Source organism: Rhinolophus hipposideros (genome assembly GCF_964194185.1).
Source record: "Rhinolophus hipposideros genome assembly, chromosome: 2".
Classification (NCBI taxonomy): domain Eukaryota; kingdom Metazoa; phylum Chordata; class Mammalia; order Chiroptera; family Rhinolophidae; genus Rhinolophus; species Rhinolophus hipposideros.
The window spans coordinates 73,394,832-73,410,382 of record NC_138048.1 but is presented as its reverse complement, the minus strand read 5'-3'; the positions used below and the strand labels follow the sequence as shown (position 1 = coordinate 73,410,382).

Sequence of the window (15,551 nt, the reverse complement as noted above, 5' to 3'; positions counted from 1 at the left end):
AGATTATCTGGGAGTCATCCTGATTCTTCCCTCTCCTTTACCACACACATCTCATTGTTTCTACACCTTTATTCTCATTTTCATTGTGATTTTTAATCACTTAGTTTGAGTCTGGGCCTACAGCACGTCCGCCTGGATTAGTTTAACAGATGCAAACTGATCTCCCTACTTGGAATCTTGCCTCTTCCTACTTGCCAGATAATCTTTCCCTGATTTTATTAATAATTAACCATTTAAAGACCTTCTGGATAATGTTCAGCCTCCCCTGGATTCTCTAACATCATCTCCTCTCACTCCTCCACACACACCCTTCTCGTGAGCCATATGACGCTCTCTGCAGTGACGTCTCAGGCCTATATGGCCCCGGTAACAATGCTCTGGACAGGACTGGTCATCCTCCTTCTGCCAAGCCACATCCTATCCCCACCTATGTAGTGAACAACTTCCTTTCAAAAATCTTCTGCTCTAATAAGCTTTTCAGGCATCCCTACATCCCATAGAACTATTTCTCCTCCTTCTTGCCTGTTAACTTCCATATACTTCTAGCATATATTTCTATCCCACCCTTCTAAATAACAATTTCTTTTAAGAGTGGGGACCATGTGTTATTCATCTTCATATATCCAATATCTATAAAAGTGTCTTCATTAAGTTTATTAAGTTAATGAATGCCAGGTTATTTTAAGGCATACTTCATAGTTTTAATGTAATATAATACATAAGCCCATCAAAGAGCATGAGTGTGTGTATGAGAAAAAAAAGTTTTGATATAGACAGACCATAAAAAAAGAGAGTAAAAATGCAGATAGTGTGATATCTGTACAACTGTATTTTTGATGCCATATAATAATAATAAGCCCCTCAAAAAATTTATTCTTTTTTACATCACTCTATAAACAGACACTTTAGAAAAAGCCTTGCTCCAAAGATGAAATCACTCAGCAGTATAAAACTGGACCCAGGTTTTCCAACTCATGTATTTTGGCATTCAGGGCTTTCCTATATCCTGAAAGCTCGCTGATTTGGGTCACTCTGCAGTAATAATGCCTTGTCACTTTTTTCCCAGTCAGTGATGAAAGAGATAGGGAAGGAAGGGAGGAAAGAAGAGAAAGGCAAAGAGAGCCTGAGTGACTCTAGTAAGAATAGACCACACAGGCTTTAACAAAAACATAATAAAAGTCTTTTTAAAAAATGGCTGGCTGATAGCCAAAGTGCTTGAAAGTACTCTTTAAGGAAGTAGAACACAAAGTACAAACAAAATGCTTTTCTTTTTCTTAAAAAAGAAAAAAAAGGAAGTAAGAAAACTTCCTAACCACCTGCATTCTACTTTGTCTAAATTATGAGATCAAAGAACAAATACCATGTTTATTTTTAAGTTCCATATAGTTAGTAACATTTCAGGCAGTGTCTACTAATGAATACCCAACCAAGGAGAGCCAGCGAGCAGTACCCACCTCTGCAAGAGGCCCATCTCCACAGCAGGCCTGCCTGAGAAAAGAATCCTTTCCTTTCCACAACTGATCAGGCTCTCCTCTATTTTCTGCTTTGCTCTGCTGACCTGAACCAGATGCCCTAAATTGTTTCCATTATTTTCTCTGTCAATTCCATCCCAACTCTCCTAATGCTCTTTCACTTTAAAGGCTTGGCCAATCCTTGCACTTCATACCTCAAGCCCCACACTTCATAAAGAAACTTACTCCCTGACCCTCTTACTAGAAGCTCTTTCCCCACTGGCACTAATTCCAAGAGTCAGCAGAAAAAAACCAAGTCTGCCAAGAAAAACCACTTAGCTCTCAACCATCTCTTGGTGCCCCCAAAAGGTTCACACAGGCTCTCTGGCCCAGAGAACTCCCTAGAGCCAAAGCCCATTGGAGAGCCACTATGCCATTTGATTAATCAAAATCAAGTATATCTACAGTACACAGACATTAAAAGAATGATGTATACCTGTATTAAATGGCATGAAAATATCTTAATGACCCACTGTTGAGTGAAAAAACTATGGAATAACATGTAGAGTATTATCCCACTTCTTTAATTACATACAAATGTCTGTGTGTATGTATATGTACATATCACATGAGAAAACATATTGAGAGAAAAATGACTGTACTGTATACAGAGGGTGCCAAAAAATGTATACGCATTTTAAGAAATGGAAAAACTATTAAAATTGTAATAATATATACATACCAATATCAAAAGATGAATACACATCACATTTGACTTCTGCAATTACAAGAGGTGCTCAAAGTGGTTACCATAAGCGTCCAGACACTTCTGGTTATGGCAAACTACTGCTTGAGCAGCACTGACCGAAGTGTTCACCTACATACATTTTTTGGCACCTCTGGTATACAAACAATAATGCATACAGTACTCCCCCCTTATCCGTGGTTTTGCTTTCCGTGGTCAACATAGCCCAAAAATATTAAATAGAAAATTCCAGAAATAAACAATTCGTAAGTTTTAAATTGCATGTCATTCTGAGTAGCATACAGAAATCTTGCACCATCCTACTCCGTCCTGCCTAGGACGTGAATCATCCCTTTGTCCGGTGTACCCATCCTCTATGTGCTACCTGCCCATTAGTCACTGAGTAGCCATCTCAGTTAACAGGACCTGGGGCTTATGTGAAAGTAACCCTTATTTTACCTAATAATGGTCCCAAAGCCATTCACATAACTTTTATTACAGTATATTGTTATAATGGTTCTATTTTATTATTAATTATTGTTGGTAATCTTTTACTGTACCTAATTTGTAAATTAAACACTATCATAGATATGTATGAATAGGAAAAAACAATATATAAAACATTCTGTATTATTTGCAGGTTCAGACATCCAATGGGTGTCTTGGAACGGATCCCTGTGGATAAGGGGGGACTACTGTATTCATTAAACTGTTTATAATTAGATTCGACACACACACACACACACACACACACACACACACACCCTCCCTCCCTCTGGAAGAATAGTCACCAAAATGTTAAAGATGAATAATGCCTCCTGGGCTAAAATCTGGAACGACCTATATTTTCTTTTTCAAAGTTTTTGTCTGTAGGAATTAACTTTAGAATAAAGGGGAAATGCTATTTTCCTTTTCAATGTTTATTTTGCTATATTGTTTTGTTTTTATCCCTTTAGAGCAGCATATGAATTTTCTTGCCTCATTATTCAGTGGTAATTTTTATGTAATTCAAATATCTAGACATATAAAACTATATAGAAATTTCAAGTAATAGTATCTACACATGAAGGATTTCCTTCTTAAGAAACTACATTTTTAATAATGCAATTAAATGAAATGCCTACTCTATTATAGAAACTATTAATTCTACTTTCTTCTATAAAAGCTATTAAAAAAACACAGCAAAACAATCTCACAATTTCCCAATTGCTTTCAGATTTTGACACCCTAGAAAAGCTGCAATGCTAAAACAATGAAAATATTAGAAATAACTTAGATGTCCAGCAACGGGGGTAGTTATCTAAGATAAAGCACATCCATACTACGCCATACTACACAGTCGCTTAAGTAAGTGAGACTGAGCTCTGTGTACTAACCTAGAAAGATCTCAATACCTACTGTTAAGTGTAAAAAACAAAATGCAGAACACCTTCCGGTGTTTACCACGTGCAGAAAAAATCGTGTGTTAAACACATACATACATTTCTTTATGCTACGTATGCCCATGTTGCATATGTGAAAATCTGGAGGGATATCCAGCGAATTGAGGAGACAGGAGGACTGTAGGGGAAAGGAGGCTAAAGGGGACTTAACATTTGTTTACTTTTTACTTGGAATATTTTATAAGAATGCAGTAAAGCTACTCATGACCATACAAATATTCACAGTTTTATTTTAGACTAGTATTAAATTTTGCAATAGGTTTCTAAGCTCAATCATTTGAAATTATGTATTTTTAAAAATCCTTGAAAACAATGAGTTTTAAAACTTAAAGTACTCCCTAAAATAGTAGAGAATGAGTACCTTAGCAATAGGACACTGAGAATGACTGGTTACAAGCAAGAAATTTTCTCTCAAATAAAATCATGATGAATTCATTTGACACGTGGTTGATCTGACTTAGACATTTTTAAAGAAAACTGAACATTTTTGAGGTTATTGATCTAAAAATAATCTCACTGACACAATAAGTGTACTTTTCTTAATAAATTAAAAAATAATAAGTTGAAGAGATCACAACACGTCAGTCCTAAGTACTTTAGCATGTATTAACCCAAAAAGGAGATTGTCCTACACAACCACAGTAACATATCACACCTAAGAAATGTAATATTAAGAAATAATAACTAGCATATGTTCTATATTTGTATTCCCTCAGGCAGTCGCCAAAATACCTTTTATGCCCTTTTTTCCCATCTAGAATTTAATTAAGGATCACACAATGCCGGTGGGATGTCCTGTGTATCTTCCTTTACTACACAAAGGTCTCCTTCTCTCTCTCCCCAGAAAACAGTGCATATATAGTGGATAGAGAGGGAGATATAGCACATTACAGCAAACTTAACAATTGGCATAAATAGCTACATGAAGGGCATACAAGGGTCACTGCTTAGTCTTTCCATTTTTCTGTAGGTTTAAATATTTTTTTAAAAAACTTGGGGATAAAAGAACAATATCAAACAACAAAAACACACACCCACAAAGCAAAAAGCGAGAGAGAGGAGGGTGCCATCTGCATCAAGATACTTCATCACATTTCTAGACCCAAAGAAGATGTCATCGTACTGACAGAAGAAACAGCTGGAAGCTGCAGTCCAGAATATAGGAAGAAACAGACCAAAGCGGATTTAGACCCAAGATTTAGAGGCTGGAAGCAATGGGGCTAGAACCTGAGGATTATCTACAAGTCCACCCAGGACTTGTATACAGACTCGCCAGTCATAACACCATCCCTCTCCCACCTAGAACAGGCACTGAGACCTAGAAAGAAAGGTCTCCTCTAAATAAGTCAAAGAACTGCCAAGGAAAAGCTAGGTTTCTAGCGTGGACACTCGTACCTTGAAGTAAAATCCTCCTTATTCTGAAACTTGCTCATCAGCCTTATGGCCAGCTTCCTACCTGCATACCTTCAATTCTAAACCTGCCAAAAATATATCCTTTCCACTGTCACCACCTCTGCTATTCCCACATGCAAATACAGAAATTCTTATCAGACTTTCCACTAAGGAAAGAGCTGCTGGGGGCAGATCTATTTTCAGAGCAGTGGAAGTAATTAATTCTAATAATGATTAATTGATTATTTCTAATAATCGCTCACTCGCAAATATAAGCAGAAAACCAAGTTTTTAAAGAGAAAACTGCTTTCTCTTATAAGAGAAAAACCAGCAGCATGAAAGAAAAAGACTACGACAGTTCCTAAGGAAAATAAATTATTCAGGAAACAGACGAAAAGTATTTTAAAATTAAATAAGTATCATAACAGAAATCTAAAATATTTCATCCATAATAGAAAAACGGTATACTATGAAAAAAAAAGAGAAATTTTTTCATTTCATTTTCATTTTCATTTCATTTCATTTCCAGTTCCATAGAAATTGGAAATACAATGGCTAAAATAAATTTTTTTTCTAAATATAAACGGAAAGCGTTTTTTAAAAGGAAGGAAATATCCCAAAACAAAGTAAAAAGATAAAGACAGAAAATGAGTAAAAAGCTAAAAGAAATAAAGGATCAATCCAGAAAGACCAACATCCAACTAAGGAGCTCTAGAAAGAGAGAACAGAGAAAAGATCAAGAAATAAAAAAATTCTAAAACCAGTTTAGTTTCATACACATGAACAATGAACATCTGGTTTTCACACTAAGGGGTCCAATAAGTGTCCTGCACAACGACATCTGCACACATCCTCAGGAAACTTCAAAAAACTAAAGAAAGGCAAACCTAAAATACTAAAGAGAGAAAGAACCAATTACCCCCAGAGGAATGCTAATGAGACTTAACATCAGCCTCGTCTTCAGCAATACTAAAATTTTAAAAACAATTGTGCTTGCTTTCAAATTTCCTAAGAAAAATTATTTTCAATGTAGAATTTATGTAAAAATAATCATTTTAAAAGGTAAGGAGAGGAAACTTTCAGGTCTATAAAGATTCCAAGTTTATCTTCCATATACCCTTTACAAGTAGTTATTAGAAGATACTCCAGTAAAACAAAACTCTTATTACAGTGCCCTTTGACTGTTTATATTTCCGTATCCTGTAATACACTGTACCCTAAAACCTTTGCTCACTTTGAATTCTTGGCACCAAACAGCATGCCTGGAAGCACGCTGGCATTCAGTAAGGCAGTACTGGCACAGATTATCCCCACGAGCACGGGGCACTAACACAGTGCCTCTCAGGAATGAATTCCTGAAAGTAAGTGCTGCTGTTTCAGGATCATGAGCTCATGGTAAGTCCTCTTCTCTGCAAACTCTACATATTTTTTGAAGCTCTGGTTAAATCCCATACAAGAAGTCTTCCCCAACTACTCCAACCCCAAAGACCTCTTTTCTGTTAACTCCCATGGCATTTATCACTTAATTATACACTGTTATGTTATTAACTGATACGCCTAGGCATATAATTCTTCAAATGCGCATTACTGTCCCTGGGGGAAGTATCTGTACATCTGTATGCCCAGTACCTGCTAACTGACTGCCTGTCCATAACTGGCAATAAATGAATCTCGTCACTGAGGTCAGGGTATAGATTCTCTTCTATAACGCAATTTCAGGCAATCAGAATATATCCTAAAATGATCCTTTGAATTGCAGATAATCGACTTGCAGTAATCAAGAATTAAAATTAATATTATGCATTACATATTCTAGTTGATGATTATAACACCTTTAACATCATTTTCAACAAATATTTATCACACTCTTACTATGGGACAGATGCCTTTTTATAATACATATAAACTATTTAAGAAACCCAGACAGAATCTTAGGTTAACATCTAAACTACAGTTCTCAAACTTTTTTATTTTAATAGAAACCATTTTTCAAACGCAGTCTTATTCTGAACTCCCAGATGCAAACACATCATAGAACTGTTTTGCCTATAGCGTAGGGTGAGGTCCAGAGCCCCAGGTATCTTAGTCTGCTCAGGCTGCCATAACAAAGTACCACAGACTGTGTAGCTTAAACAACAGAAATTTATTTCTCACAGTTCTAGAGGCTAGGACGTCCCAGATCAAGTGCCGGCCACTCAGGTTCTGGTTAGAGATCCTGCTGGCTTATAGATGGTTGCCGTCTCACTGGGTCCTCCCATGCGGGGAGAGAAATAGAGAGGGCGGGAGGTAAGGAACTCGGGTCTCTTCCTCTTTTATGAGGACACCAGATCTACCGGATCAGGGTTCCACCTCTATGACATCATTTAGTCACCTCCTTAAAGGCCCTGTTTCCAATACAGTCACGTAGGATTTTAGGACTTGCAACACATGAATTGCTGAGATGCAGTTCAGGGCACAGCACCACGTCTCGCACTTTCTCCACGATCTAGATCAGAGGACATCAGGCTGAAAGGGCTGAAAATCACCAAAACACCTCAGTTTTACATAAGGACATTAAAGGACTTGCCCTAAGACACGTCACCAGTCAGTCCTAGAATTAAGACTAAAACTCAGGTCCCTTATTTCCATCTACCAAACTTTCACTCACGATTTCTACAATTGTTAGTGAAGTCACCATGTACTCGGGACGTGAATTTTCCATGAGACGTACCAGGCATCACTAATCACCAGACGTCCCACATAAACTCCAAACTCATATACCCAATGTCTGCTCACCATCTACAGGTGAGTGTCTAATATACATCACAAACTTAAAATGTCCAAACCAAACTCGGATTTCCTTCTCCAACACCTGCTTTGGCAGATCCTTCCAGATGCTCAAGCCAAAATACTAGTTATCCTCGACACTTTGCCTTTCTTCTCAATTCTTTTCAATTCATCAACATATCCTGTTAGCTCTACTTTCAAATCATATCCAAATTGCTATAATAAACTATTGGAGAAAAAAATATTCAGAATCTGGCTTACCACTTTGCATCACACCTGTCACCGTCATTGTCAACCCACCAATATCTCTCTCTTGTATTATTACAAGAACCACTTAACTGGTCTTCCTGCTTCTATCTTTGCCCCTTAGATACCTGTGTGAGATCATGTCACTTCCCACTGAAAAAAACTCTCCAACAGCTTCCCAACTCATGCAGAGTAAAACCTACAGGTTTTATAATCTCTTCATGACTAGATTATAATTACATCTCTAATGTCATCTCTAAATCATACTCCTGCTCATTCCACTCCAGCCACACTGCCCTCTTTCTGTTCCTCGGGCATGTTTGCCTCCCTCACCTTCTTTCAAATGCCATCTTTATTAGCAATGCTTTCTCTGACCACCCTTATAAAAAATGGAAAATTCCCTCATCCCATTCCCCTCCTTTGCTTGATTTTTCTCTACAGCACTTACCATCATATGACATTTTATATACTACCTAACTATCTATCCCCAGCTCCATAAGGACAGAGATTTTGTCTGTTGTGTTGCTGGTTTCCCAGCATCTAGAAGGATGTCTGGCATGTATTAAATGCTCAGTATATATTTGTTGAATGAATACTCATATATGAATGAAGTCATAAAACTAACTGGGTTTCAAAAGCTCACCTTGTCTAGCACAATAGCTAAAAAGCTATCAAAAATAAGGTTTTCCCCTTTTTTACAAAATAGTACCGTGAATTATAGTCAAAACATAAGGGAATAATGTAGATTCCAAGGCCAAAAAAAGAGAAAGGGAATGAGACACAAACAGCGCTTGAGTCACTCAGAGATTTACGATTGCAATTTCCAAACACATAATCTTTTGCAGCTGAAAATTCCCAAAGACTTAGAAGAGGATGATGACACTCATATTAATACAAATAAAATTAACCATAGGCCTATCTATTTACATTTACGTATAGAAATGCACAGTGGTAAGACAAGAAAGCTTCACAAAAAAACTTTGTCTGGGCAAAGGGGACTATTTACTCTATACATTTGTATTGTCTGTCTCTTAGACAACAAAAGTATATGTTTTTATTTAGGCAACATAAAAATTGACAAAATAAAGCTCTTTAATCTACTTCCTCAGAGATAACCACTGATGAACAGTTTGTTGTGTATTACAGATTTTCTTCCTGCATAATCAGACAGATACATAAATATAATTTTAAAAAATTAAGTTAAATGACAAGAATTCTGTTTCTAGGAAGATGAAAGACATATGTTTCCCTATTCCTCCCCCTAAGTACAACTAAAAACCCTGTATGTTACATATAAAATAAATGTAAGACGATCCCAAAAGGTGGAGAAAAGCAGACTGGCTAGGGACCTCAGGACCCAGTGAACAATGTAGTTGTGAGCTCCTTGGGTTTTCATTTGTCTCATATAATCCAAACTTGGAGTTAAAGAAGTCAGTAGCCAACTCAGAAACACCAATGGGTGCAGACAAAAAGAAGCCCCAATGAAAGATTGCTCTTTCTAGAATATAGAACCAGGAAAAGGATGGCCTAGCAACATAGAAAACTTTTAGACAAAAATTGCTGTACTTCAGCCAAACACCACAGAAAACTTTGTGGCCACGCCCACATCCATACCCACAACAGCAAAGACCTAGACTGCCACCCTCGCCAGGCTGTAATGAGGCACCCAAGCCCCCCAGTCCCTCCAAAGGGTTAGTGTCAAAGAAGGCCAGGTAGATAGCCAGGACTTTCATCCCAGCCAGGCAGTAACACCACCGCCAACCCACCCCATCTCTGTAGTATGAGTGGGGATCATGTGGTGAGCAGTAGCAGGCAGTCCGACCTCCCAGCCAGGAAGGCATCCATGGAGGCCTACTGAGGAGCCAGAACTCTCACCCCTACTCAGCAATTACGGGGAGCACCTCCTTGGGTGTCCATGGAGACCAAACGGGGAACCTGGACATCTACTCCTATATGGCAATAAAGAGGTAACACATGCTCCATTTCAGAAGCCAACCAAAACATAAAGTTTAAATAAGATCCACAGTCTCATAACATAATACTAAAAACATCCAGGTTTCAATCAAAAATCACGCGTTATACCAAGAACCAGAAAGACCTCAAGCTAAACGAAAAGCATTCATCATAAAAACGCTTTGAACAAGCTGTTAGAAGCTCACTTAAAACAAATGAAAAAAATATACTCTCAGCAAAGCAATAGAAGATATAAAGAAGAACCAAATGGGAAGTTTAGAACTAAAAGAAAAATAGAATAACCTAAATAAGTTAAGTGAGATCATACTATACATGAGCTTGTTTTTTTTCAACGTAATGTCTAATGAAAATCCAAACACACATAGAGCATTTTTAGTAGCTATCATAATGTTCTACTGTATGAATGATCATTTATTTAATTAATCCTCAAATAATGGACAGTTATATTGTTTATAATTTTTCACTATTATAAACAATGCATAATTGCACAATTATTTATCATTTTTGCATAATTATCTGTAATTTTTAGTAAATGACATCACTAAAAATGAGAGTGCTATATGAAAGGGCATGCACAGTTTAAGTTTTCATATACATTGCCAAATAACTCTCCAGAAAAATTGTACCAGTTACATTCTCTCTAATAGTGTGAGTCTACCTATTAGGTTGTTGCAAAAGTAACTGTGGTTTTTGCAATTATTTTTAACCTTTTAAACCGCAATTATTTTTGCACCAACCTAATACTTTCTCACATCCTTGCCAACAATGGGTATTGTCTCAATGCTTTTGCTTTGTAATTTGGTAAGTGAAAATAGTACATCGTTATTGTTTTTACATACATTTCATCATTAATAATATAAATATATTTTCATGTGTTTAAAAGCCAAAAATAGTCTTTCTTTTGAAAATCACCAATGCAGGTCTTTGTGAATTCTGTTTATCTTACTAACATAAAAGAGCTCAAACATAAGCTGGTTGACAAATATGGTTTAAATATATTTTCAACCATTTTATTTTTTTTTTACTTTGTTGATAACTTTTTTTTTTTGCAGAAGTTTTTAATGGGTTTATATTTCATTTTAGCAAATCAAATTTAACGAAATCTTAGTGCCATTCACTTAAAGTACAAAGACATCTAAAGGCTCAGTCCCACCTAGTTTTACAACCAATCAATCATAAAATCACTCTCACTACTGTTAAGAATCCAGAATTAGTCTTCATTCTATTGAGGGGAAAGAAGAGGATGCTGGCACCCGCTAATTACCTATACATTCAATTAGCAACAGTTTTCCCTAAATACAGTTTCCCCAGGTGGTATGATTGGAACTTTGAATCCATTTTTTTAAATAATTGTCCATTTCCCCATTGGGATCTCACTCCTACTTTCATCCTCAAACTTATATTGCTAGTGATTTGACAACCTACCTTGTAGCCCTTTCTTCTACTGGAGGCCTTTGTTCTACTGAAAACCATTTCCCATGGCTTTCACTGTTACCTGGGAACTTACCTCAAAATAACCAAAACTCTGAAAAACGACTAGACTGCCACCTGACAGATCATTATCACTATCTAGAGACTTCTGCTCCCATGCTCTGCCTCTTTTGCGGAGGTTGACCTAAATTTACTAAGCTACCTTGGGTATTATAATTTGAACTGCTTAGTTAACTCACTTGGGCTTATTGCTCAGCTGAGATAGAAAATAACACAAATTAGATATATTACTCCTTTTTTTTCTTGGGTATCTGTTCTTCCTACTTACTTCTTTTCCCCTCACCAGCCACTCACAGGTTCTGGCATACTTCGTTACACAAGGGTGCGTGGTTACGACAAATAGCACTAACAATGTCTAAAAAATAAGTACAATCACTAGAACTATAATTTCTGTGAAAGTCACATGCATGAAATCATAATGAGAGAATAAAAGTTTAAAAGAATACCTTTTAAAAATGTGAAGGGAAAAATATTTAAAATACTTATCTCTGTTCGCTAGTGTTATTCCAGAATTTCACAGAATAAAGAATTCGTCCATAATTTTTTAACCAGCCCACAAAATGTTTACTAGTCCTTTCCTGAACTACCAATATGTTAATTAAAGCTATATCTGACATCAATAACCACAGCTATAGTATAATGCTTAGGGTCAGATTACATTACTTAGATTTTTCATTTTCTTCACTTTAACATTTTCAGTCTAACAAGTCAAAAGTTAATTTCTTTTTCAAAAGTTATTTTTATTCATGTTCTAGGATACTTCCATGCTAAAAAAAGAATTTTTTAATTAAAAATATCAGATCAATACCTAGAAAAGTAACTACATGCTCCCCATACATGTACTTAATCAGCAAAGACCATATCCTGAGCTGAATTAAATAGAGCACAAGTTCACCTTCAATTTCCTGGCAATCTACAAACTATACTGGACTCAATTTTACAAAATATTAAATTATTACCATCTTGGATCAGGAAAATATACTTATAAGGACATTATAAGGTTAACTCAGTGGTTCTTAATCAGGGGCAATTTTGCCCCCAGAAACATTTGGCACTGCCTAGAGACATTTTTGGTTGACGCAATAGGGGAAGAAGGAGGGCAATAGCCTACTGGTATCTAAGTGGATAGAAGTTAGGGATGCTGCTAAACATTCCACAATGTACAAGACAGCCCCCACAAACAAAGAATTATCTAGTCCAAAATATCTATAGTGATGAGATTGGGAAGTCTAGAACATGTGATGAAATTTTAATATGGACTGCATTGTATCAATAATAAATTTCCTGAATTTGATCATTTTCATGTGGGTTCATAAAAAAGACGACGACTTTGTTCCTAAGAAATACATATCAAAGAATGTAGGAGTAAAGGAACATGTCTCTACTTACCCGCAAATGGTTCAGAAAAATATGTAAATATGCAGAGAGGAAAAAAAAGAATGATAAAGCAAGGAGCCAAATGCTAATAACTGGTGAATCTGAGTAAAAGGTATAAAGAAAACTTTTTTCATTCTTGCAATTTGAAATTATATCACAATAAAATGTTAAACAAGTATTACAATGCCTGCAAATTTCTTTTAACCAGGAAACTCAGCACAATTTCCCAATATACTATATGTGCAATATAGCAAATCGGCTTGAGCAGATACTTGAAAATTTGACCCAGATAACTCAAGTAAGCGTAAGCTGAAAAGTTAATTTATAAAATGCCAATTTCACAGAAAATGCTAGAAACATTTAGATGTCCACCAAGGACATGACATTCTTTAGTATATTACAGTAAATGCATGGCCTAGTACCCCCGCATTGTATATTTCAGGTTTTCAATACACACTGGAAACTGCAATCACTTAGAACCATAAAAGATCTGAATATAATCAATGGGAAAGCATGTATAAGAAATAATACAAAAATATTTTTAATACTCAGATTTTCAGAAGTTTAACATTGGTTCTGAGCTCTGGAACCATTTCATTCCTATGTCTAGGTACTTGTTACTTAAATAGCATTTCAACAACTACACAATAACAGCTTTGCAAATATTAACAGTTTACTTTTGGAAAGCAATAATTAAAATTTTTAAATCCAGGAAAAAAATTAGGGCACTTACAGATGTCTGGGACATACTTGACTGCTGTGTGACACTTCCTGTGGGGGACGTAGATGGTCTTCCACTGGACAAACTTGCCTAAAATAATAAAATATTTATAATATGTCTATAAAAACGCTGAAGTTAAAAACCTTCCGGTATTATAATGCCACAAAACCACTATACCAGCCAAACACTCTATTTATGAATGTATCCATTCCACAGTCAACATGGACCAAGCTTTGGCCAAATAGATTAAGAAAAAAAGAAGCAACTGAATGTTGAAAACAGAGGACCCAAAGGCTAGTCTTATCTTAATAACTACATTCATTGTCAGTTTTACTCTACAGGTCTCTGTCTTCTTTGAAGTGGAGTCACCACTCCAATGTTATAAAAAGGAATTGAAGCTACATCAAGTGTCAGTGGGTTTCAGTTTCCTAACTCATATGAACATGATGTTATTTAAAATTACACTACCAAATAGAAGCAACAGCTGGGGTGTGTTTGTAACAGAAATAAACCTTTTTCAGGTTCACTCAACTGAGATCTTCCTCTAATAAAATTTATGATGAAATCTCACTTATAGTTTTATTTAAATAAACAGAATGAAAATCTTTTTTAAAACATAAGCATTCAATCATAAAATCATCCCATTATCAGTAGGTACAGTATGATTAGATTTTAGAAACATGCATATGCATATTTAGAGAATTTCTGGAGGTATACATAGCAAACTGTTACAGTGAAAAACAGTAAAAAAACTGAAAAGTGGAAAACAGCAGTGGATGATGAAAGGAACACCTCTACTTCACCTCTTATAAATAATTTTATACTATTTGATTTTTTAATAAGTGTAAATTATTTGCATACAAAAAGACCTTTTTTGTTAAAATATAAATATAATTCATGTAACCCTAAGTATTCACTGTTGTACCTAGAATTTTATACACAAAACCATGATACCAGTATAGCATTTCTGCCATGTAGATAAAAAGTAGTAGAAAAAACTAGCAACAAAGTAACATATAAAACATATCCATTTTTTAAAATTAACTTCCATGTGGCAGACCATTATATTTCCTCAAGTAAAAATAAGCACAAAACATCTGAGAACTCTGAAATAATACCCAATGTATTTATTTTCAGTAATTATCCACAGATAATGTCAAATTGGCCTCCTAATTCTTCATTTGTTTCAGTCTTACCTGAACAGCAGCGAGGCTCTGCAGCTGGGAGCTGCTGAGGTGCTGCTGCTGCAGAGCTGCAGTGTGCAGCATTAAGTGCTGCTGTTGAGCCGCATACATTTGCTGAAGGTACTGAGCAGCTGAGCTGGGGGGACGATGCAATGCCTGTTGAATTACCTGTGATAAGTCAATTGAACCAATGTCAAAACCACAACCTTAGCCTTAATTTTCACCATGAAAAAAGTGGCAGTTTAAAATTTCACTACTTTAATATTCAACATCATCAAGCTTATTAACATAGTTCTCTCCTAGTTACGTATCACTAGGATTCACTAATCTGTACAAATTAAAATTACCCAGTATGGGCAAAAGAAAAAACTGCCACCAAGCATTTGAAAAGATCTTCAATCTCATTAGTAATCAAAACTTACAAATTAAAACACAATACTATTTTCCAACTTTCAGATGGATAAAGATTTAAAAGACTACTACTACTAACTGAGGAAACAGATACTCTCATAAATGTTAGTAAGAATGTAAATTGGTATAACCATCTTGGATAAAAGTTGGATAAAAAAGAATTCGGTGTAGAGAGGAATCTGTATAGCCCTGTGGTCATCACAAATAGTAACATAGATCAGTGCTATCCAATACAGTAGTCACAAGACACATGTACCTCCTGAGCACTAACAATGTGGCTAGTGCAATAAAAGAATTGAGTTTTTAATTTTACTTTAATTTAAATATAAAGTCATATGCAGCTAGTAGTTC

General features: G+C 35.8%; 1 protein-coding gene across 7 annotated transcripts in view; it reads right to left on the bottom strand.

The window, feature by feature from the left end:
* Nucleotides 1-15,551, bottom strand: part of PHC3 (polyhomeotic homolog 3) — a 71,231-nt gene that overhangs the window by 49,909 nt on the left and 5,771 nt on the right. For all 7 annotated transcript variants that reach the window (XR_013994734.1, XR_013994735.1, XR_013994736.1 and 4 more), the window contains exons 3-4: nt 14,802-14,957; nt 13,618-13,695 (exon numbers count right to left, since the gene is read on the bottom strand). Coding sequence is in view for 4 of the 7 variants with exons in the window: in XM_081070226.1 (XP_080926352.1) it covers nt 13,618-13,695; nt 14,802-14,957 (234 nt within the window). In the remaining 3 variants the exon portion in view is untranslated. The remainder of the gene's footprint in view (nt 1-13,617; nt 13,696-14,801; nt 14,958-15,551) is intronic.